Source organism: Ictalurus punctatus, chromosome 27 (assembly GCF_001660625.3).
Source record: "Ictalurus punctatus breed USDA103 chromosome 27, Coco_2.0, whole genome shotgun sequence".
Lineage (NCBI taxonomy): Eukaryota > Metazoa > Chordata > Actinopteri > Siluriformes > Ictaluridae > Ictalurus > Ictalurus punctatus.
Window position 1 is genome coordinate 7,669,331 of NC_030442.2, and position 26,172 is coordinate 7,695,502.

A 26,172-nucleotide genomic window follows, 5' to 3' on the forward strand; every position below is an offset into this window, starting at 1 on the left:
AATTAATTTGCTGCGCTTAGCAACACTCTTCAATGGAAAGCATTATTTAAAAAAAGGTTCCATCCAACACCCACCCTAAAGACCCCTAAAGGTTTTTTTTATAGAACCTTACATGAGAGGGTAAAGAAAAAGTCCCAAGTAGAACTTTCATTCAGGAAGCTAGACTTCTTAACCACCTAAAACACCTTGAAAAGCTTTAAGCATAGTGTTACTTCATAGTCATAAATAAAGAATAATCAAAAATAAAAAATTGCCGTCAGATAGAGAACAGGTATGCTGTTAGAAGGTATCTGAATGGAATATAGAGATGGTCTCTAATTGCTCAGCATCTTTTTAAAAACCAGTGTGCAGGAGCTAAAAAATATTTTCTAATCTCTCTCTCTCTCTCTCTCTCTCTCTCTCTCTCTCGCCCTCTCTCTCTCTCTCTCTCTCGCCCTCTCTCTCTCCTCCCTCTCTCTCTCACTCTCTCTCCCTCCCTTTCTCTCCCAAAAAGAAATTTTGTACTGTTTTATAGAGCCACTTAACCACTACAGTATGTAAACGCACTTTGAGTGTGCTCTTTTTGAAGCTGTGGGTTTTTACACCCCTCCGTCTGTAAACACCACCCACATCGAGCACCGCCGGGGTGTAAGAAACGAGAACGGAACACATTTAAAGAGACTGCTTTTTTAATCAAGATGTCACATTTCACTTCTGTGTCTTTAAAGTATTCTCCAGAACTCACAACTATTGCTAAGAAATACAGAACGTGCTTGCCCTACTTAATGTATTCATTTATTAAATTAGAAAATATTACATGAAGCAAAAATATAAATGTTGGCATTAACAAAGTGCTAAGCAATTCCCTCCACATTTAACCCTGTATTCCTTTTTCCATTCTTCTTCGTAAATAACATTATTCTGTTCATTATTTGGACAGGATTTACATGAAATTTAAGAAATGCAAATCCATTCAAAACCGAAGAATAATGTTTTACGAGTGTCATCATGTTTTAAACACATCATTGTTATAATAAAGGTTGGGCAATAGTTTTTAAAGGTTGGGCAATAATTTTGATTTGAAAATAATTCCATCCCTTGTGTGCCAAAGCACTGCAGATTACTCCTTATATCCTGAACTACTTAGTCATGTAGTTATACATGTCCCTGATCATTTTAGCAAGATTTGGTTGCTTGAACATTTAACATGAATAGGCTGGTCCATTGTAGATCAGGTTACTGTCCTTCTTTGGTCCCTAAAAGAACAACAAAAAAAATAACAATGTAACATTGATATATGCTCCAGCTTTACATATGCAACTCAAAATGCACATTCCCAAATTCAAAATTTCTGAATGGGCCTTTTTAAGCAGGATAAATCAGAATATCCTGAGGATTAAAGTGTAATATTGTTTAACTTACAGGTAATTGGCCCAATGGTGAGAGACTTGTGGTTGGAGATGGAGCGAGTAGTTCTGGTCTGACACCTCTGAGGAGAGCAAGTACAGGACAGCACAAAGTGAGATTTTGAGAGTAAAATCTCTCTTCATTAGTGTTTTAAAGTACAAATAAGGTCAACTTAAAGCTGTCAGTTTAGCAAACTGTCTGACTAAATCATCACACTCGCAAACACAAACTTTGTTGTTTTCAGAAATTTCTACCAAGCGTGACGGCTAACATGTGCTTCCTATGTATCTATGTGAAGTCAGCCAACCACATCTATTAGGACATGCTATGTCACAAGGCAGCGTAACACACTTGGAGGAAAGCTCTAGCTGCCCTATTTCACATGCATGAACTCACAGACGTCCACAATTGGCTAGTGTCACTCTGACTGACAGGGGATAGAGAGTAATAGCATCCCTTCCATCCAGCCAACATTGCTTCCTTGGCTCCCCGCCACAGATGGCTGTGGCATCGTCAGGATTCGACCTCACTATCTCCTGACAATAGTGTGAGTACTTTTCTGTTGTGTCACACAGGAGCCCAGAGAGAGTATATAAAGTAGTAATGGTCCCCCTTGCTTGCCCTGAATTATGCTCAAACAAAACACATGATTTTTAATGCAGGGTGTAAATGTACCGCAGAGCAAGAGTCTGTCATTCTATCACACAGGGTGAAGCGGCACTGCAGGAACATCTCGTTATAGTTGCCCTGATACAGGAAAAGCAGAGCAGTGAAGCGTGCACTCTGAGACATGCCATTCTCATTCACTATCACATCACGTGGGTTACTGGAACAACTGGGGGAAAGAAAAGACACAGTAAATAAAACATATAATCTGTCATAAAAACCAGCACATTCTGTAGTAAACATCCACACATTAGCAAATATCAACAATGACATGTATAAGCATTATCAGTGCTAATTCTGAGGACTGCAACATTTTACATTTTCCTTGTCTAGCTGATAAGCATGGATGATTAACCAAGTGCTTTAGCATGGGGTGCAAGGTTATTTTTTGTTGTGTATACCTTTAATTGTATAATCACCCATACATAAGTGTATTACATAAGAAGTGCATTCAATTTTGCTTTGCAAACAAGCCAATGAGTTGAGTTTATTACCTTAAATTGTGCTAGCAAGTGTTAAACTAAACATCACAACCACCTGTTAGCTAGTTAACTTTAGCTAACTTGAGCAGCATCAATCTGTACCATTAACAAGGTAAATCAAACGTTTCACAGCTTAGACAAATGATGAAGTAGAAAACTTGACTGTTTTTTCGAAAGTTTTAAACAGCACATCACATTCAATTAAGAGTGGTGCAGTGGTGCTTGAAAGTTTGTGAACCCTTTAGAATTTTCTACATTTCTGCATAAATATAGCCTTGAAACATCATCAGATTTTCACGCGAGTCCTAAAAGTAGATAAAGAGAACCCAATTAAACAAATGAGAGAAAAAAATGTACTTGGTCATTTATTTATTGAGGTAAATTATACAATATTGCATATATGTGAGTAGCAACAGTATGTGAACCTCTAAGATTAGCAGTTATTTTGAAGGTGAAATTAAAGTCAGATGTAAGTGCTCAGTTTTATTTAAAGAACAGGGATCTATCAAAGTCTGATCTTCACAACACATGTTTGTGGAAGTGTATCATGTCAAGGAGATTTCTGAGGACCTCAGAAAAAGAGTTGTTGTTGCTCATCAGGCTGAAAAAGGTAATAAAACCATCTCGAAAGAGTTTGTAGTTCACTAGTTCACAGTCAGACAGATAGTGTACAAATGGAGGATATTTAAGACCATTGTTACTCTCCCCAGGATTGGTGGACCAACAAAGATCACGCTAAGAGCAAGACGTGTAATAGTCTGTGTGGTCACAAAGGAGCCTGGGTATCTTCTAAACAACTACAGGCAGAAGACTACTGGAACAATATTTTGTGGATTGATGATGAATTTTTGGTTTAAAGAGAAGGGATATATTTGGAGAAAGGAAAACACTGCATTCCAGCATAAGAAACCTATCCCATCTGTGAAACATGGAGGTGGTAGTATCATGGTTTGGGCCTGTTTTGCTGTATCTGGGCCAGGACAACTTGCCATCATTGATGGAACAATGAATTCTGAATTATACTGGTGAACTCTAAAGGAAATGTCGGGACATCTGTTCATAAACTGAATCTCAAGAGAAATTGGGTCATGCAGCAAGACAATGATGCTAAGCACACAAGTTGTTCTACCAAAGAATGGTTAAAGAAGAATAAAGGTAATGTTTTGGAATGGCCAAGTCAAAGTCCTGACTTTAATGCAGTAGAAATGTTGAGGAAGGACCTGAAGCAAGCAGTTCATGTGAGGAAACCCACCAACATCCCAGAGTTGAAGCTGTTCTGTACTGAGGAACGGGCTGAAATTCCTCCAAGCCGATGTGCAGGACTGACCAGCAGTTACCGAAATAGTTTAGTTGTAGTTATTGCTGCACAAGGGGGTCACACCAGATACTGAAAGCAAAGGATCGCATACTTTTCCCACTCACAGATATGTCATATTCAATAATTTCCCTCAATAAATAAATGACCAAGTATAATGTTTGAAGTACTATAATTCATTTTAATTAATATAATGTTTTAATATTTGTTTAATTGGGCTCTCGTTGTCTACTTTTAGGACTTTCTGATGATGAAGTTTTACGTCGTATTTATAGAAATATAGAACATTCTAAATTCACAAATTTTCCAATCTTTCAAGCACAAGCCATTGTATATATAAACAGACCGTAGAACTTACCGGCTTTGAATAAGATAATATCTCTCGGTGCTATTTGCATCTGGCTTGCCTGTAATATAGCACTCCTCTATAACTACATTGAAGCGAGTAGACTCCACCTCTTGCACATTCATTCCAACATAAAGTGGAGTGCCGACAGGAAGTGTTACAGGCCCGGGCGGATACGATGATGTGAAGTTGGCATCATGGAATAGGAACATGGTGACACTGGCAGCGGGACCGTAACCAACCAGACCTGACTCCTGCATCCTGCCATGGCAGAACATAAACCATTCCTTTAACTCAAAAAGTAAGTATCAAGTTTAATAACAAATTTAATTCAAGAGTAGAACTCATGTTTGCAACAAACAGTGTAGGTTTAATAAACTTTTGAGTTTATCAGTGGAATGACGTGTGTATGGTGGTGTGAAATGTACGTACGGCAGAAAAGGATTCAGTCCCAGATCCAAACTTGTGAGAGAGTCCAGGGGGTAAATGCAGGAGAAGGGGAATGCCGTGGGCAGTGCAAATGTAGAGGTATTTACAGGGTAGAGGTATAAAATGTTGGAGTAGACTACCTGGGTACTGTTTGTCTGTGGCACAAAATAAAGTACAAAATAGCAATATATGTAAAATTAGTAGATAGGTATGGTAGTGCAATAATTACTCTGATCTTAATGGGTGAGTATGTGATTATTACAAACAATACTTGGTGCATAGTGTGCAAGTAATGTAAATATGAATATATTATTCAGAATGAACAGATAATGTGTTCTAAATAGATACAAGTAGAAATAAAACAGGCACACTACTAGTTTTTGTTTTCCACTGGGAATCTGGTTGAAAACGAAGGTGTGCATTAAGACTGGGATCTCATGAGACATAATAAAAAGTTGTGTGAGTTTTTTTGTTTTCACGCAGGCACCAGCAAGCAGTCAGATATGAAACTCACGGAACAAACATCAGAAGAACGTGTGAAGCTGTATGATGGATTTACACTGTTTATTTTTCATCTTTAGTAACTACCTAAATTCCAGATTCACTAGAAAAGATCCCGGAGAGGTAAGAACTAAAATAACTGCATGAAGAAGATTTAAAAACAGTGCAGTGTGCATCTCTAGTTGAGACCAATTATGAACTTGAGTGATGCAGCTGAATTTAAAGAACTGCCAGAGTCAGAGTTCACAAACCAAGCTGACAGTGCTGGCGTTTCTAACTTTTCTCTTCTCAATGTTTCCAGGGGCATAGTTTCAGGGTTCAGATTTAGTTCAAAATAAATAAATAAATAAATAAATAAATAAATAAAACTTCTGGTTTATAGTGACATTGTGTTACACTGCTAATACAGAGTGAATGTGAAAAATACTGTGTTATTTTAGGTAAATGTTGAATCATTAATACATTAAGCATTAATACACATTTGTCACCTATCCTTACGTACTCTATTCAGACACATGTATTTACACATACTGAAGCAATTTCATATGACTTACCCCATCATGTTACTTCGTAGCATCAACATCTGCCATATACTTGCTATTTCTTTATTAGTTACTTTCTTTATATTAGTTACTATGCATATACATATTCAACTCAACACCAAGTATTACTTGTAGTACTGTAACTACTATAATATAACCTAATAATCTATTACCAAAAATTAATTTTCACATCAGTTACTATGTACATTAAATTGCAATATGAAATGTATGTCCCAGAAATAGGCCTACTTCTAAATACCACCTATATCTACCAAATACTTAACTACCAATTATCCAACTCTTTATACAGTCCCTTCTGAAACTATTGGAACTGCAAGGCCAGTTCATTTGTTTTTGCTGTCAACTGAAGACAGCTGGGTTTGAGATCAAAAGATGAATATGAGAAGAGAGTTTAGAATTTTAGCTTTTATTTTCTGGTATTTATATGTATATGTGTTAAATGACATGGAGCATAGCACCATTTGTATCAGACCTGCTAATTTGTGGGTGAGCAAAAATACTGGAACATGTGACTGACAGGTGTTTCTTGTTACCCAGGTGTGTCCTAGTAGATTGAATGTTTAAAAAATAAATAGCTCGGAACATCTACTCTTGCTTTAAGCCTTTAGTTTCACCTATGAAGACTGCATTTGTTGTTAAAATGGATAAACCTATGTGAAGATCAGAGAGCTGTCTATGGGAAAAAGAAGCCATTTTGAAGTTGAGAAAAGAGGGAAAATCAATCAGAGTCATTGCTCAAACTTTGGACATAGCCAAAACAACAATTTGGAATGTCCTGAATAAGAAAGAAACCACTGGTGTACTGAGCAACAGACACCGAATGGGTCGGCCAAGGAAAACAATAACAGCTGATGATTGTGAGAGCTGTGAAGAAAACCCCCAAAACAACAGTCAGTGACATCACCAACAACCTCCACAGAAAAGGGATGAAGATATCACAATCCAGTTTTCAAAGAGGATTTCGAGAGAAGAAATATAGAGGCCATTCCATAAGATGCAAACCATTCATCAGCAGTAAGAATCAGAAAGCCTGATTGAAATTCGCAAAGAAATACACAGATGAGTCACAAAATTTCTTGAACCAAGTTAAACCTCTACCAATGAATAGAAAGGCCAAAGTGTAGAGAAAGAAAGGATCTGTTCATGATCCAAAACATATAAGCTTATCTGTGAAACATGCTGGAGGTAGTGTCATGGCTTGGGCTTGCATGGCTGCTTCTGGAAAGGGCTCATTAATCTTTATTGATGATGTAGGTCATGATGGTAGCAGCAAAATGAATTCAAAAATTTACAGGAACCTTTTGTCTGCCAGTTTACAGAAAAATGCATTTAAATTGACCAGGAGGAACTTCATCATACAGCAAGACAATGAACCAAAACATACTGCCAACTCAACAAAGGACTTCATCAGGGTGGGAAAGTAGAAATTTTTAGACTGGCCAAATCAATCACCAGGCTTTAACCCAGTTGAGCATGCATTTCACTGCTGAAGAGGAGACTGAAGGGAGCAATCCCTCGAAACAAACTATAACTGAAAGAGGCTGCTGTAAAAGCCTGGAAGAACATCACAAAAGAAGAAACCAACCATTTGGTGATGTAAATGAGGCACGGGCTTGATACAGCTGCAAGCAAGTGATATGCAACAAAATATTAAGTGTTATTTAACTTAATTTACTTCAAGACTTATCTGTTCCTATAATTTGGCTCATCTAAAAATTGGGTGGCCTGATACAAACGATTCTATATTTTATGTTGTTTAACACATCTAGATGTAAATACCAGGAAATAAAAGCTGAAATCATAAACTCTTGTCTCATATCCATATTTTGACCTCAAACCCAATGTCTTTAGTGTAGAGCACAAACAAATGAATTGGCCTTGCCGTTCTAATATTTTCTGAGGGGATTGTATTTTGAGCAATGCTTCTAAGTGCATGGGGTCACCAGTCCTGTGACACACTGACATACATGTTCTTACCCTCAGCACATTTCCACACACTCCCTCTTGGCTTTGCACCTCGTACCACACAATGCCGTTGACCTCATGCCCTGCCGTGCAGCTTGGGTCTGCCAGATGACCTGATGAAGGCTCGAGGGATCTGGAGACTCTGAAGTTGGATGGAACCCCCAGCAACATAGTTGTCCTGTTACACACCAGCTCAGGGGACACATCTGAGAGAGAGATGTACTACATTAACATTTGCTAAGAGCCCAACAAAGCACGGATGGTAATTATTTAAAGTATTTACATTAATTCGATAACTATACACTAACTTTCCCTTATTGAATCATGTTATACTCATTGGCCAGTTTAAAGGTATACAATTGCGACAGTTGCAATAGGGGGTTTATATACAGTCAGGTCAAAAAATATTTGACAATAACAAAGTTATTTCTATTTTAGCTTTCTATGACAGTATATAGGAGTTGAAATTAAATAATGCGTATGATCTCTGATCATATGAAGTGTTCACTTTCAGCTTTAATTCAAATTGGGTGGACAGTGTAAGAATTACAACACTTTTTATATGTGGTCCCACACTTTTTTAGAGACCAAAATTAATGACACAATTGGCTGCTTAGCTGTTACATGCCCAGGTATGTTGCATTTGGTTTCTGTGGCTGTTAACTCTCAATATGAAGTCCAAAGAGCTGTCACTGTTAGCGAATCAAGCCATCATTAGGCTGAAAATTAAAAGCAAACCCACCAGAGAGATAGAAAAGTATCTGGTGTGACCAAATCATTGTACATTAAAAAAAAAAAAAAAGAAAGAATACAGTGGTGAGCTCAGGAATGGCAAAAGACCTGGAAGACCACACAAAACTGGTGAATCACAGAAGAATTATTTCCCTTTTGAAGAAAAAAACCCTTCACATTGATAGGCCAGATCAAGACCACCCTCCAGAGGGTAGGTGTATCTATGTCAAAGTCAACAGTCAAGAGCAGACTTCACCAGAGTAAATACAGAGCGTTTACCACAAGATGTAAACCATTGGTAAGCCACAAAAAACTGATTAGGGTGATTGGTAATGACTGGAAAATCACAGACAAACAAAACTACCTTCACAGATCACTCCAGCATCCTCGTGGTGGCCACAGTTGTGATTCCCAAAGCCACTGTGTCTGCAGTCTACTAGGAATGGCTCGCTGCCTGCACAGTTTGTATCATCCAGCCAGATGGGACCGGTCCCGGGGCCAAAGTATGCATTCATGGGTGCGGCAATGGCCCTCCCACAACCTATCTGCCTACACACCACCTCAGCATTATTCATGTTCCAGCCGTCGTCACACACCGTGCCCCACTGACCATCATGGTACAGCTCCACTCTGCCCTCACATCTGTTACTGCCGCCAGCAAGACGCACTGGGTCTGGAGCTGCAGATAAGCACATACATGCGTTAGGGGGTTTATGGTGTATATATATACAGTACTGTGCAAAAGTTTTTGGCACCCTATTTTCTTTAGTACAAACTTTGTTATAGATTTTTTATTTTATGACTTCTACATTATCGAGTCAGCAGAAAAACATTTTAGATTCCCAAATATTAGTTTTCTAGCACAAAATTTTATGTTACAGGAAAATGTTTGTATGTCATTGAAGAAAGCAGCATATTACGTAAGAGACCACTTTTCACACAAAAAACACAATGAAGGTTGCTGGGTTTTGCTGCAAAAATAAGAAGCAAGTGTGAAAGTAACGTCTCCAGAAGAACTGTGGCTGGTTCTGTAAAACTTCAATAAAACTTACAGCTCATTTCCTTATAAAACTGCACAAATTCTACCGGAGACTACTATTTTTATTTTTATTTTTTTGTCACACCAAATATTGAATTTGTTGCATTTACTATTGTTTACTGCTCTTTACGGTATTTTTCTCTCTCTTATTTATTTATTTATTTTTACAATTTTCTAGTCTTAAGACTACAATATGAACAACTTTAAAACCCTAGAATGTTCATCAGGCCTTCCCCTATGTACCATCTTGCCCCTGCAACTGATCCCAACTATATTATGCCTTGTTTTCAATGTCCCCAAATTTTCTCACATCACCTCATTGCTGTGTTTTCCTCTCCCAGCTAACTGTAACACTGACATTTGCCTACAAGTGCCTACAATCACACCTGGCTTTTCACCACTTTCACTTCAAGTTACTAAATCCCTCAAGGATCAAGGAAGACACGGATCAAGGCTCTTCTCTGTCTTCTCTGGAGGAATGAGCATCACCTGAGTCACTAACTATCTTGAAATGGAAACCTACCACTTGATGGCAACATGCAGCACATAGTATCAATATATGGTGCCTTTCCCATGTCTATATGGACTTGTCCCATGTCTATGTGGCCAAAATTGTCCTCTTTCAGTGTAAAGTGTGTGGGGTCACCCTTGCATAAACATCACCCTCACCACTTACAAGGTTGAAATCTCTTGTCTCTCTCACATAGTGAAGCTTTTATTAAAGATGTACATTCCTGGTTAAACAGTCTGAAAAAGCTAACAAAAGCTAACTTAAAAGCATATGTCAATAAAGCTTAACCCTAAAGTATAGCCTATTGCGCAAATTCTATAATACAGTCAGCTGGTATACAGTATGTGGGATTGAATACTTGTACTGTTGTGCTTAATTCTTTTTGAGAGGTGTAGTAGGCTGGGGGTCTAGAAGAGAGGATGTTTGCTGGATTACAGTGTTCAGAAATATTTAAAAGAATTTAGTTTTGCACTAGATTCTGTTCACTGAGACTTAAGCGTAAAAGTGTCCCTGGATTTATGATTAAATAATTGCTTGTTAATGTTAATGGAACCATAACTGGGATTCACACAGATGATAAGATGTCACCTTGAGCCTTGCACGTCCAGGTGATCTTGTCTTCACTGACACAGGACTCTCCGTTCTTGCAGGTGTCACACACTTTTGAGTTGGCATCTAATAAAAGATTAAGATAGACTTCATGAGTGATAAATGTAATCCTATTTTAAATCAACCATTAATGACCAATTAAGCATCTTATCTTTTTACTCATGATAATTTGAAGTCTAAATTATTCATTTAAAATGTTTATTAAATATAGGTCAGTACTCAAAATGGACATGAATATGAACCCAGCTTAATAAAATGAAATAAATTTACAGGAAAAATAATATCTAAAAATCGAATTTATATTACAGGGATGGTGTTCAGGTTCATTTAGTCCTGAGAGTAATGATGTGAAATAAGGGAATTTTAGTTTCTGTCTCATTCTCTGTCCTGGAGAGCATCCTTAAAGATGAATAAACTTTGGGGCTCCATATGCATTGCTGTTGTCATTGCTAATAATTGAGGTCAAGGTAACATTCATTGGCCATTTACAATTATATTGCTTGAAAATCAAAAGTGGTGGCCTGTATCAATGGGACATACATGGCTAAGAAGTGAACAGAGCAGGAGGTTTTAAGGTGCACCACTCTTGCTCATTGTTAAAACCTACTGAGTATGTACATTGAGTAGCTCACCTGCTGCATATGCCAAGAAGCACAGAGGTGGTGAGACAAACTTGTAGACATAGTAGTTTCCGGGGCAGGCTTTGACACCAATGGAGAACTCAAAGTTACAGCAGCCTCCTATCCAGCTCGCACACACAGTGGCCTGCACCACACTTTCTGACTGTGATGGAGGGGGCGTCTTGAGCCAAATAGGGGAATTTGTGCCACATGTGTTGGGTTGGATGCACCTCTGAGGCATGTAGACACTGGCATTTCCCAGGTACATCCTGTACCAGCCATGCCAGTTGATGCCCACATCGCAGTGCAGTGTACCGCTTGTCTCTAAGTCAGTAGAGCGCCATGGGTCATCCAGAATGGTGTAGTACTGGCAGGGATCGACACAGCGGAGGGCTCCATTTATAGTGATACAGTCCTGGCCTGAGCTACACACCTCACCCCCACAGGTCAGCTGGTTAGAGGCTAGCTCAATATCTTGTACGGTATCTTTAGTGTAAGCAACTGGGGGCAGACAGGCAAAAGACCCGGGTGTATTTTTACACAGTAGTGGAGCAGTGCAGGGACTTTTCTCACCAGAACACTCATCAATGTCAACACAGCCATGTTCAGACCAATGGTACCCATCAGTGCAGCAGGAGGCGCCAAGCTTACTACATGCTGAGATGTTATAGCAGGTGATTCCATTGCCAGAGAAACCCTCAGTGCAGGAGCAGGTAAATGTGGGTGGGAAGGAATCAGCCTGAGTGCGAGACTCTTTCAGTACAGGTGCACAGGAGGCATGCTTATGGCACGCATCACAGGAAGTGACTACCACCAAACCTGATCAGCACAGACATATTAACACAGAGTCACCAAGACACAATAAGAATGACAGTGATGAATGAACAGCAGTTTAAATCAAATTAAATAGCAGGTCATTTTTAAATCTTAAGATTTTTAAGCATTTTCTACATTCAGCGTGATCTTAACATTAAATAAACATGAATGTTCAGTTAATATCACTTTTTATTTAATTCGCAAGAAGTGGCATTTAAAGTGTTTGGACAATGTTAACAAAGAATAACACATGAAAGAACGAGAAGCAGAGGGAACTAAAAAAGATAATACAGTGAAAGGACAAATAATGCAGTCTCTATGGTCACTTGTAAAATACTAACCTGAGACACAAGATGTAAAAGCAATTATGAAGAACAGGAAAAGTGCTGTGCAAGATTTTGCCATTCTGTGAACTTCTCTCTTTTTGGACAAACAGAAGGCCTGCATCAGATAACATTAAATTAGTTCAGTAACACTGTACAGTTTGTTTTTAAAAAATGATCATGACAGTGATTCCTGATGGCGTGGACAAAACAGAGAAAATTAAGTTTTTGATCTGGGTCAGAAAAATTTTAAAAGATATTTAAAAAAAAAAAAAAAGCAACTATTTTTTACTTCTTCTTCTTTTTTTTTTTCTTTTTTTTTTTTTAACATACTTGTTCCCTGCTTCTTCAACTGTTTGTATTAAAAGATTAGTCTTTTAGAGTGAAGTACATGTATAAAAGCACTTCTTTGACTTTAAATCTAAACCTGGATGAAACAAAGATCTGTATTAAACAGAATTAATTAGAGCAATATACACTCTAAAACTGCTGGGTTATTTTTATTTAGAGAGTTTTGATTCATTTAATTGGGTTATTTTCTCAGTCTTGGGTAGTTTTGGAGTAGTTTTGTGTAACCCAACTGCTGGGTTAGTTGCAGGGTCATTTTCACTGACAGTTGAATCAATGTACCCCTCCCCCATGCGACGCATCAGCCCAGCTCCTTGGGTCAAATCATCTCAGCGTGAACTATTCATTGCTTTGACTTTTTGATTGAGGGTTCGATTCCCACTGCGGCCCTGTTTGTGCAGAGTTTGCATGTTCTCCCTGTGCTTCGGGGGTTTTCTCCGGGTATTCTGGTTTCCTCCCCCAGTCCAAAGACATGCATTTTAGGCTGATTGGCATGTCCAAAAAAAGTGTCCATAGTCTATGAATGGGTATGTGTGTGTCATTGTAAATGGTAAAAAAATGGTAAATGGCACACTTATATAGCGCTTTTATCCAAAGCGCTTTACACTGTGTCTCATTCACCCATTCACACACCAGTGGTAGCAGAGCTGCCATGCAAGGCACTAACTTGCCATCGGGAGCAAGTTGGGGTTCAGTGTCTTGCCCAAGGACACTTCGGCATGTGGAGTCACGTGGGCCGGGAATCAAACCGCCAACCCTACGATTAGTGGACAACCTGCTCTACCACCTGAGCCACAGCCGCCCCTGTGCTGCCATCGATTGTGCCCTGTGATGGATTGGCACTCCTTCCAGGTTCCCCCATCTTGAGCCCCATGCTCCCTGGGACAGGCTCCAGGTTTCCCACGACCCAGAAATGATAAGCGGTACAGAAAAGGAATGGATGGTTGGATGTGCTAACACACAGCATGTGGTAAATGTACTAACACACTGTGTTAAAAATGAAAACATGATGTGTTAAAATATTTCCACACAAAGATAAATGTTAAAAATAACACACAGCATGTACTTACTAATGTAAATGTTTCAAAATATGTTCAAAGCAACACAATATGTGTTGTCTCTAACTAGATATGCATCATGTGTTAATTTTTAACACATATTTTAAGAGTGAAGGTTCATATCAGTATATTTATCCATAAAATCATTACTGTACACTAGATAACAGTCCTGTTTACATGACATCAAATGCACCGCTATCTTTGTTAGCTTTGGCTTACTTGTTTGTAATGCCTACTGGATCGTAAGTAAGTTGGTTGCTCAGTTTTCTGGATGTTTGAAACATCTCCTTTGATCAAAATCTGATGTTTTCATCTGAAATATATGACTTATTTGAGACATTTACTTGAAATTCTATATATAAACACCACTTTAGCAGCTCTAGCAATACATTTCTGAACACCTTCTTGTGTATAAATAAAGGAGATCCCACGTTGACATATTTGTTTATAATGTGATATATTTGACATTTTCAAAGGGTAAAATAACCCTGAAAATATTAACCCATTTATGAAATAAAATTCATCCAGCATTTTTGTAAAAATGAAACAATCCTTTGGGTTGAAAAACTAACCATTTGCTGGATTAAAATTAACAACCCAACTTGATGGGTTAGTTTAGCCCCAAATGTGTTCTGTCCTATATTTACCCAGCTGTAGGGCTAAAAATAACCCAATCTGGGTTGTTTTTAAACCCAGTATTTTTAGAGTGTAGCTTTTTAAATATGATGCTTTTGGTAAAAATCTAGTACTGGTATTTTTTTTATTTTTTTAAAAAAGTTTGAGCTAAAGCACATATTTTGTTATTGACAATAATCATGTTTTTAGTTGAATATTAAGTTTTTAAGAATCAGTTATGTCCTAACTATTACCACCATTGAAAGCCATTTTAATTATTATTAATTTATCAATAATAATATCAAAACTTATTTTCTCATTAAAAGAATATAAGACTTACCCACCAGTGAAGTTCCCCGTCATTGCTGTGATTTCTGTATTTATGTGATCAGAGAAACAGGGTGGAGGCCTCATAACAACAGAAGAGTAGTTAATCAATCTATGATATAAAAAGTTTCCAGTAAGGTCAGAAATGCTGTACACTTTCATGTCAGTGTTCCTTATGTCAATAAGTCATAACAGATTATAGCCTTTCCTCCACTTATAGAAATCTTGCTACTTTCATCAACGTGGGTGGCACTTACAGTAATGCCAATCACCACCTAAACACTGAGATATCAGTCAGAGCTACAGATAGGATCAGATGAAGTTCTGCCACTCCTTTGCACCTATCTGTGGTTCTCTTCCGAATTTCTTCAGTTTCAATCACATGACAAACAGTGACAGAGCGGAAAAAGCATGGCTGATTCATTTATGAATAATGAATAGATATTTTTAATAATGTTGAATTGTAATAAGGCTAATAATGACTCATGTTACTTGCTTGCATTGCAACAATCTCTGTCATTTGCCAAGAATAAATCCAAATGCATCAAAAAATGTATGAGTGCATTTCAGATATGCATTTCATATTTGCAAACAAATACCCTAAGCCTAACTCTAACCCTAGCTTATTGCAAATATAATAGATATGTGGACAATAACTTGTAGTATTTTAAATTCTTCTTGACTGATAATTACATGTATTTCTGCAGTATGATTAATTGATAAATGCCTTTAAAGAGTAATTAAATGCTCTCTATCAGTACTCTCTGAACAGATGACTAAATATGGAGGTCTTATGTCTTATATTCTCTTATTCTAACACTCTTAGGGAAAAAGATACATATAGCATCCTAATTTTTTTTGAGAAAGATTCTCTGTAGGGCTTAAAAATAGAGGTTTTCTTTTCACATAAGGTTGCAAGTCCAAAGGTAGAACCTTGAAGAACCCCTGAGTGTAGCAGATTAATTCATGCATCCTAATTAGAATTCACACATTTGAGTTGTATATGGAATTTCATCTTTCATTAACAACTTGAAACTGCTCAAAGCAGGATGAGCTAGTACATTTACATTTACATTTATCCACTTAGCAGACGCTTTTATCCAAAGCGACTTACAAATGAGAAAAATACAAGCAAAAGTAAACAGTTCCATGCTGAACCCCTACTATGAAGCTAGAACTCTTAACCAGCCAAAAACCCTTGAAGATCTCTTTGTTTTAAGAGTGCATTTACATATACATTTTACTGTTGCTTTTCAGTAAAAACCCACTTCCAAATATTTTTCCATAAACATGACAGCTGTAAACATTTTGATTCAATTCAATTCAATTTTATTTGTATAGTGCTTTTTACAATAGACATTGTCTCAAAGCAGCTTTACAGAAATATCAACATGGTATACAGATATTAAAGCTGTAAACAGCTGTAAACATTTTGATCATTTTAAATCATTTCTTGTACTTTTTGTGTTACACATTATTGTGTGCATTTGAAACAATATGAATAAAAAAGGTGAAAATGTGTATATGTCTTTCAAAAACACATCAGTTATGGGTGGATCACTAAATTAGTGACTCATTTCAGCCATTTCCCCCCCACTATTTGTGATAAGATTAATGCATAACACTCTTTAAAGCGTTGAGGTGTGAGCTACTGTTCCCGAGTCATTGTGTGCAATAAAAAACTGTGACTTTGGATAAGTCACCATGATGTGTAATTTCATGTTAATAATCAATCATCTTGGCTAAACTTATACAGCCATAAGTTGTTTATAGATGACAATTAATCTTTCTCAGATTGGACAAGTGTCCATAAATTATGCAACCAGGACAATAATGAATCATTCTGGTCAGGCCATTTGCTGTAATTAATCAGAATATAGCGTACTGAGTGTGGTGTTGCTGTCAGAAACATTGTAAAAAAGCTTAGTCATTTGTGCATGATAGAAAGACAGGCTTTCAACTTTAACAATAGTCTTTTTTTTGTTTTTCGGGTTATGTAACCATGGCTGAGAGGAAGATTGCCAGAGTGGTTTCCTTCAGAAGCAGTAGACTTTTCCCATTTGCTTTTTTCCTTGCCTAGTACTAATATCAAAGTCGTCAGCTTGGACTGTAACCTCACAGGAGCAGCCTATAAAGGCCCTCTCTGTGTCACACTAATTCTTTGCAGATTCTTCTCAACCCAATGGATCCAGGTGGTCCTAGCAGTACCACCATACTCACCATGGTTACATACATAACTTTTTTTTTTCTATTTCTTTTTCTTTCCCAACCACCACCTGATGGTACCCCTTCCAAGACATTAACAGACAGCCCTCATAAAAAAGTGCAACTGTCATACTACAGTCCCCTCTGAAAGTACTGGAATGGCAAGGCCAGTTGTGTTGTTTTTGCTATTCACTGAAGACATTTGGGTTTGAAATCAAAAGATGAATATGAGATGACAGAATTTTGGCTTTCATTTCCTGATATAAGTATAGGAACAGATAGACTTAAAGTAAATAAAATTAAATAACACTCAGTATTTGGTTGTATATCCTTTGCTTGCAATAACTGCATCAAGCTGGTAACCCACGGACGTCACCAATCTGTTTAATTCTTCTTTTGTTATGCTTTTCCAGGCTTATACTTTTTTGAGGGGGTTTCTCCCTTCAGTCTCCTCTTCTGGGGGTGAATTGCATTCTCAATTTGGTTAAAGTCTGGTGGTTGGCCAGATTAAAATCTTCCACTGTTTCCCCCATTGAAGTCCTTTGTGGTGTTGGCAGTGTTTTGGGTCATTGTCTTGCTGCATGATGAAGTTTCTTCCAATTACATTGGATGCATTTCTCTGTAAATTGCCAGACAGAATGTCTCTGTAGACTTCTGAATTAATTCTGCCGCTACCATCATGAGTTACATCATCAATAAAGATTAGTGAGTCTGGGCTCAGCCCCGGATGATTAACAATCCAGCTAACGCCCCTGGTTCAAACAAAAGGTGCCATGTTCTAGGTTGTTTACACATCTATACTCAGCAAAAAAGAAAGAAACGTCCTCTCACATTCAACTGCTTTTATTTCCAGAAAGTTGCTTAATTTCTGAACATGTTTTACAGACATTTGATGAACAGAAATGGAATAATGAGTCCCTGAACAAAGGGGGGATGGGGGTTCAATATCAAAAGTAACAGTCAGTATCTGTTGTCCACCAGTTGCTTTAAGTACTACAGTGCATCTCATCCTCATGGTCTGCACCAGATTTGTCAGTTCTTGCTGTGAGATGTTATCCCACTCTTCCACCAAGGTATTTGCAAGTTCTTGATCACATCTGTGGGGACACATGGTTACATGTAATATTCCACTACAAGGACTATCAGCTGTCCTTCCTGCCTCCATGTAGCACTGTCTTAGTGTACATTTACATGACAATGATGTACTAAAAACGGGAAGGTGTTTCCTTTGTGTTTCTGAAAAGTTTCACATACAGATGACAACGTTGTCAAAATGATCCCCATTCACATAGAACAACTAAAAACACTGTATTATGCATGCCAGGCCAGTAGTTGGCAATGTCACTTTGTATAGAAACACTATGCGCCTTCATGTCACAAAGTGTCCGCCATATTGATCCGGGCAAGACTGACCTACAAACAAATACAAGTAATTGGAGGAGCTGTGGTTTTTCTGGATAAAAAGTACAATAACGTTTACATTTCTCAAACGATTTCAATGGTTTATGATTTACGTAGAGTACAAAAAAAAGTTCTGTCTCCAGTTACTTAGAATCTCAATAGTTAGATTTGGAAAATTATTAATTGTCATAAGGAGTGAAAACTCACACTTGTTAAGCACAGATCTGGCTTATTTTTCTTGGTTATTAAATGCTGAGATGTCACCAATGTAATATATTTTAATGTACATGAAGTGTGCATAAAGTTATTTTCATTGTGGAAATGGATTTTTCTGTCTTCCCATCTTTTAGCTTTTCTTGTGCTCCATGTTACAATTCATTTAACAAAGCTTGTTCATTTTTACTTACTGAAAAAAATCTAAATAGTTCATCTTTAAGTACTTATAATTGACCATCACTGTACCAAAATCGAACAAAATCATCAAATACAAATCAAATAGTGAGACACTGGCACTTGGTCTGCTTCTATATTTTATTAGCTATATTTTATAAACAGCCCCTTAGGCATCTTACATTACAAACATTGCAGTTTATTGCTCTGGCCACATCTGTAGTCCTCATGCCTCCCTGCAGCAGGCCTATGGCATGTTCACCAGGTGAGCAGGCACCCTAGGCATCTTTCTTCTGGTGTTATTCAGAGTCAGTATAAAGGTCTCTTTAGTGTCCTAAGTTATTGTAACTGTGACCTTAATGGCCTACCACTTGTAAATTGTTGGTGTCTTAATGACTGTTCCACAGGTGCATGTGCAATAATTGTTTAGGCAAGGCAAGGCAAGGCAAGTTTATTTATATAGCACATTTCATACACATTGGCAACTCAAAGTGCTTTACATAATGAAAGTACAAGATATTTAAAAATATATAAGAACAAGAAATAAATGTAAGAACTAAAAATGAGAAAATTGCATTAAAATGAGCAGGAGATACGAATAAAAAAATTTAATGGGTAAAAAGAGGGAAGGTTACAGAGCTAAAATGATATAGATCAATCAGTAGAGTGCAGCATAGTGTTCAGTCAGCATTTCACATGGAATGTGAGTTGATGGGTTTGTTAATTTCTCTACTGTAGCAAAAAGAGTATGTGCGTTGTTGATGTTGCTGTTTATAATGTTTGAGAAGTAGGTATGTCTAGCTGTGCGTGGTTCCGCATTGAAAGTATGAAGGCTGTCTTTGTAGATGTTATAATGTACTTCAAGTTTTGTTTTCTGCCACAAGCGTTCAGCTTTCCTGCATTTCCTGCATTTCCTTTTCATACTTTGTACTGCTGTTGTGTTTCTCCAAGGTGCCTTACACTTACCAGTCATCTTCCTGACCTTTACAGGAGCAATGGCATCAATAGTATTTTTAACTTTTGAGGTAAAATTATCAAGGAGAACATCAACAGAGTCTGCAGATATACTTGCTGTCATAGATATAGCCTTCCTAAATTGCACACTAGTATTCTCATTTATGTACCTCTTTTTGACTGTTACAGATCTAGTTTCTGTGACAGGAAAAATCAGTGTATCCAAGAAAGCACGATAATGATCAGATAGAGCCACATCCTTAATAACAGTAAATGAGCTGTTTAGACCCTTACTAATGAGTAGATCCAGAGTGTGGCCCCGATTGTGTGTGGGTCTATTCACGTGCTGAGTTAGATCAAAAGTGTTTAAAACAGATATGAGCCCTTTGGCAATCCTATTAAAACAGTCAAATTCAGATGAAGTTGCTGATAAAAGTTCTGTAAAATCATCAATAAATGTGGAAGATTATTTTATAAATAATTAAGAATAAAATCTGTGGAGCACCTTTTAGTACAATACTAAGATACTCAAATGTCACCAAGTGACACCTGCTTGCATTGAAAGACATCTTTATATATTGCAGCTATTCCTCCACCTCTCCTAACAGCGCATCAGGAACTCATATACAGTGGGGAAAATAAGTATTGAATGCATCCAAATTTTTTACAGTTATCATATTTCCAATGAAGCTATTCACATGAAATTTTCACCAGACTTTGGCATTAACTCAAGAAATCTACTCATATAAAGAAATACAATTAAGTTATGTGTAATAAAGTGGAATGACATAGGAAAAAAGTATTGAACATGCTAACTGAAATTTATTTAATACTTAGTGGAGAAGCCTAGTGGATGGCAGTAGATTCTTCTTAAGAATCTCCCTTGTAAAGGGTTCCAATCAGCCCCACACCATGATGCTTCCACCTCCAAACTTTACTGTTGGTATAGTGTTTTAAGGGTGATGTGCAGTCTCCAAACATGGTGTGTAGTATGACAGCCAATAAGTTACTTTTTGCTCTCGTCTGACTAGACTGCACTCTCCAAGTATTTCATATTCTTGTCCAAATGAGTTGTAGCAAACTTTAAACGAGCTTCGACATGCCTTTTCTTTAGTAATGGAGTCTTGCGGGGTGACAGTGAGCAGTGGAGTGCATTGCATATTGTTTTCTCTGTGACGGTGGCGCCTGCTGCCTCCAAGTGTTTCTGGAGCTCTTTCCGAATGGTCCTTGGCTCTTGGGCTACTCTTCTGACTATTCTTCTGACTCCCTGGTCAGAAATCTTGCAAGGAGCTCCTGTGTGTGACCGGTTCATGATGGAGTGATGTTGCTTCCACTTGCAGATAATGGCCCCAATGGTGCTTAATGGAAGATTCAGAAGTTTTGAAATACGTCTGTATTCGATTCCATCAATATGTTTTGCAACAATAAGGTTGCGAAGGTCTTGGGAGAGCTCTTTGCTTTTACCCATCATGAGATGTTTCTTGTGTGACACCTTGGTAACTAAATGCCTTTTTATAGACCATCAATTTACTAACCCAGCTGATATTAATTTGCACAAATAGGGGGTATAATTACTTACAGATTTCAGCTGGTTCCTTGCCTTACCTTATCTTGGAGAACTGCTTTTTCTTAGCGTGCTCAATACTTTTTTCCTGTGTCATTCCACTTTATTACACATAACTTTATTTATGAACTTTAATGTTGTGAATTCTTTATATTCGCAGATTTCTTGAGTTAATACTGATGTCTGGTGAAAATTTCATGTGAATAACCTCACTGGAAATATGTTTACTGAAAAAAATGTTGCATACGTCCCATACTTATTTCCTCCACTGTAAGTAGTTTGTAGGGGCAAATTCATCGAGGACAGTTGCACTACAGCTGCCTGTAGTTTCATATATATATATATATATATATATATATATATATATATATATATATATATATATATATAGATAGATAGATAGATAGATAGATAGATAGATAGATAGATAGATAGATAGATAGATTGATTGATTGATTGATTGATTGACAGAGAATTAATTAGCTATTGATTACAGAAAGCTTTAGGTTTATGCACAAATTGAAAATTAAATGATTATGCACCAACATACAGTAGATTAAGATTTACCTTTGATTAAGTCGATCTACTAATTTCGTTTCAGCCTTATTTAAATACAAACAATATTGAATTTTATGCAATTATTTAATCCAGGTTTTATATCAGACTACGTTTAAACCTTTAAATCTCCATTACTTTAAATTTACACTGCAATTATGGATTAATTTTGCACTTTGCCATTTTTGATTGCTTCTGCGCTCGGATGGATTAGTTGTGCACTTTGCAAGTTCACCACAGTGGTGTGACGCATTTCCACCATGCGCTCGAGACTTTTGTTGTGGAAAAAACCACTTCCTGTATCCGGAAGTTTACTTCACGAGCCTTGCAGTCAGCACTGACAGTTTTGTTTTACATTTGTTTACTTACTGAACTTAATATACACGTGTGGCTTGTAGTTTAGCCAGTTTGGTTATTTATTTATTTATATGTATGTATTTAAAAAATAATTTGGAACAATCACACGTGTGTGTAACTATCTAGCGCTGGCACAGAGCGGCTGCAGCAGTTAGGTGTCAGGAGGAGGATGTCTGGAGGAACACGACTAGAAAACGCAAATCCTTTAATTTTTCAGCGATCTGGAGAAAGACTCCTGACTGCGAGTGAAGAGGACGAAGATGTGGCTGATCCCATTGATGATAGAGAAATTTTCGATATCCTTTCTATGTTCCAAATATACCATGTAGCCTGACTGTTTAACTAAGCTTCATGCTAAAAACACCCATACTCATATAGTGTGTGTGTGTGTGTGTGTGTGTGTGTGTGTGTGTGTGTACTGCTGGATAGTTAAATAACTGCCTCTAATTTTCTTTTAAGGCCCAGTGCATTATTTTGTCTAACATAATTTTTTTTACTCCGAAAATATTCTATGAACAGCTGATGGCAAGCTAGCGTGCGTCGCAAAACGCTCTGTAATTAGGTTCACTATGAGTATAACAGAGAGCGATGTGCTTCTGCAGACGTAGCGTTAGCTAGCTGCTAGCACAGGCAATATTACAAAGTAAAATGCTAATACTAATACATATTCACTAGAGCATCCCTACACTATAACAAACTACATACCCACTTAGTCGTGTAGTTTCTCTTTCCACCAAAAAAGGAAAGACCATCAATGGAGACAATTCAAAGACAAATTAAGTAAAAAAAAAAAAAAAAGTGTCACAAATAAACAAGAAAGCGTGCGACAGTAATATATACTCCTATATATTTATATAATTACTGTCCCGTTTCTGTCTATGTGCCTGTATGCCCATTTCTCTATCTGTCAGTCTACTTATTTACAGCAGGGTCCAGAAGTATTTGGACAGGGACACAATTTTGGTCATTTCGCCTCTGTACCCCACCACATTTGGTGGATTTGAAATGAAGCCGTCTGGATGTGATTGAAGTGTAGACCTTTAGCTTTAATTCAAGGGGTTTAACAAAAATATTGCATTAACCATTTAGGAATTACAGCCATTTTTTACATAGTCCCTCCACTTTCACAGGCTCAAAAGTAATTGGACAAACTAACATTGTTAATTATAAATATAAGGACTATTTTTAAATACTTGGATTTTTGTGAAAAGCATGCTCATTGAGTTGAGGTCAGGTGACTGACGCAGCCATTTGAGAACAGTCAGTTTCTTTCGGTTGCTTTCACTGTTATCCATCTTTTTAAAATGTAAAAAAAAAAAAAAATTAAATCCATCAAAATTACGAAAATCGAAAATTGTCCAAATACTTATTGACCCGACTTTACATGATATTAAGCTTCACTCGTGCTAAATCTCTTAATGTCCAGCATCTAAATGAATATTATGAATACAGACTGTCAGTAATAGGTGTAATGCCATTTCCACCTTAAGCAGATGATCACAGGATATATTTTATCATTTTAACTCATTATCAGGTCACATACTATATGAAACCTTAACTTAATGCTCACATCACATTAGGTCCATCAATGATCCTGAGCACCCACTGTCCCTGGAGGAGTTAAATGTTGTGGAGCAAGTGCGTGTGAAAGTGAGTTTATTTGGCTCATCATCTTAAGCATCGTTTTACATTTCTGCTGACATACATTATTCTATTGTAGAAAATGCAAAATGAAATGGTAAGGCAATCAGAAAACTCTGTCCTGTTTAAAAGAGTCTTTTAATTTCAGGTGAATGATCAGGAGAGCATAGTCTCTGTGGAGTTCACACCAACCATCCCTCACTGTAGCATGGCTACTCTCATAGGGCTGTCTATCAAAGTCAAGCTACTGCGCTCACTGCCTGACAGGTTTAAGGTATATCCCATGGTTAAGCTTTTTTTTTTTTTTTTTTTTAAATCAAGTTTTTGTTATTGATATTTCTAGTGCTATTCATGTGTTGTACCTGTGCCTGTAGATTGACGTCCACATCACGCCAGGAACACATGCTTCAGAAGATGCAGGTAAGTCAGCACTACCTCAGTATAATACAGTGCAGACTTTCTTTATGTGCTCTGTGTTCATACAGTGAGCATCCAGGCAAGTGCTGATAATCAGTTATATGCTATAACACAAAATTACACATATTAATGATGCACACTGCAAAATTCTGTACCCTGCATTACATTCAGAAGGAAAGGTTAAGAACCCTGTTCATATTCTCAGTACTTAATGTTGATGATGAAAGAGATCACGGAAATCCAAAAACATTAACTGTGCATTGTTGACAGTGAAACATCAATTTACCTGTGTACTTTTAATTCACATTATGATATCCACAAAACTCAATATCATGGTTTGATATTTTTTCCCCTTTAATAATAAGTTGTTTTGTTTTGAAAATGCGGTCAACTATTTTATAGAATAATATTAACAGCAAATCTATTACATATTTATTTACACTGCTACTTCTTATCAAACTAGATTATTTAATCGTATTCCATTGCCAGTAAGTTTACTTTGGCCTTCTCTTTCCATTTCCTCTTAGTTAATAAGCAGCTAGCAGATAAGGAGAGAGTCGCTGCAGCTTTGGAGAATGCTCATCTGTTGGAGGTTGTCAACCAATGCCTTTCCACAAGACCTGCATGACGCAATTAGTGTTTAGTTGTTATTCTTTGGATGAAACTCAGTCACACACTTCTCTCAACTCACACACTTGCTAGGTTGAACATGCTTGGTAACATTCTTTCTTATGTTCGTTAAGAGATTTTTGGTCCTGTGCACAGTTGAAATGCAAAGGAAAAGAAAATGTTTAATATGTTTGTAATTATGCAAGTGCAAGCAACTTCTAAAAGATGAACAAAATGTAATGACAGACATGATCTGGAATTCATTCAGATGATTTCATATTAAAGTTTTTTCCTTTCTTTTTTTAATATTTGCCAGTTTGCAGTTTACTTTCTGACAAAAACAAAAGTTTTTTCCATGGAAAATGTAATTCTCAATTACAGTTCCCTAATGCACCTCAAAGAAGAGTAAAGTTTAAAGTGGTATGAAATGGCTTCCAGCTGCTAAAACACTGGCTGAGCTGATCAAGCTGGACCTGCTGGAACAACTCCTGGCAAAAATTGTGGAATCAGCACACTTGGAGGATGTTCACCTGGCTTTTTTACTTCATAACAAATAAACAAAGCACAGATGTGACACAAAACAAATTTTGTTTAATAGCTGAACATTCTGGTTTTCCTTGAAACATACCTCAAACAAGTTAAATGAAATTTTAATTAATGGCATTTTTTTTTTTCCAGATCAAGTAGAGGAACAAATTATGGAATCACCTTGTAATTTCATTTCTATAACAAATACCAGAACAAGTCTAAAAACTGCAGTAAATTAGTCTGCAGTTAAGATAGTGCCTACAGATATTAAAAGAGTGCTTACTGACTTTAATCTTGGACTTTTTGAAAGGAAACATGGCCTCAACAAGAGAGTGGTCAATTGAAACAATGGAAAGGATTATAAAACTCCTTCGAAAAGGAAATCCAGCACAGAGTGTGGCAAAAGATGCCGGTTGTTCCCAGTCAGTCGTGTCTAAAATTTGGTGCAATATGCCTTGAAAATAGAAAATACAAAATGAAAAACAAATGAGCGTAAACAGGAGTCAATGTTTGTGACAGAGCTGTAAGAAAGTGGCTGAATGAAATGGGATTTTCGTATAGAAAAGCCAACCATAACCAGCACTAACACCTAAACAGAAGAAAATAAGGTTACAGTGGACTACAGAGACGCAATCATGGAGTGTGGATGATGGGATGAAAGTGATATTCAGTGATGAATCACAAATCTGCTTTGGCCAAGGACATGATGCTGGAACTTTTGTCTGGTGCCGTTCTAATGAAACATATAAAGACGAAGAAAACTATCACATTTCCTTCCTTATTTATGATATGGGGTTGCATGCCAGGTAAAATACCAGGGGAGACCTGAACAGTTGAACATTGGTGTACGTTGAAATTTTGGACACTTTTCTCATTCCATCGATAGAAAATAGGTTTGGT

At 37.2% G+C, this 26,172-nt stretch overlaps 2 protein-coding genes across 2 annotated transcripts; one reads left to right on the forward strand and one right to left on the reverse strand.

Annotated features, from left to right (window-relative positions):
* Positions 1 to 650: 650 nt before the first annotated feature.
* Positions 651 to 14,014, reverse strand: LOC108259110 (uromodulin). Its single transcript, XM_017458327.3, has 11 exons — positions 13,929 to 14,014; positions 12,322 to 12,421; positions 11,177 to 11,983; positions 10,524 to 10,610; positions 8,750 to 9,064; positions 7,666 to 7,859; positions 4,628 to 4,779; positions 4,208 to 4,456; positions 2,062 to 2,221; positions 1,402 to 1,468; positions 651 to 1,235 (listed from the first exon to the last, which is right to left on the reverse strand). The coding sequence occupies exons 2-11, from the start codon at positions 12,383 to 12,385 to the stop codon at positions 1,216 to 1,218; spliced, it is 2,115 nt and encodes a 704-aa protein (XP_017313816.1). The 5' UTR covers positions 12,386 to 12,421; positions 13,929 to 14,014; the 3' UTR covers positions 651 to 1,215.
* Positions 14,015 to 22,000: 7,986 nt separating this feature from the next.
* ciao2b (cytosolic iron-sulfur assembly component 2B) lies at positions 22,001 to 25,050 on the forward strand. Its single transcript, XM_053676673.1, has 5 exons — positions 22,001 to 22,378; positions 23,653 to 23,727; positions 23,867 to 23,992; positions 24,093 to 24,138; positions 24,663 to 25,050. Exons 1-5 carry the CDS (start codon positions 22,247 to 22,249, stop codon positions 24,761 to 24,763), a joined length of 480 nt encoding a protein of 159 aa, XP_053532648.1. The 5' UTR covers positions 22,001 to 22,246; the 3' UTR covers positions 24,764 to 25,050.
* The last annotated feature ends 1,122 nt before the right edge of the window (positions 25,051 to 26,172 follow it).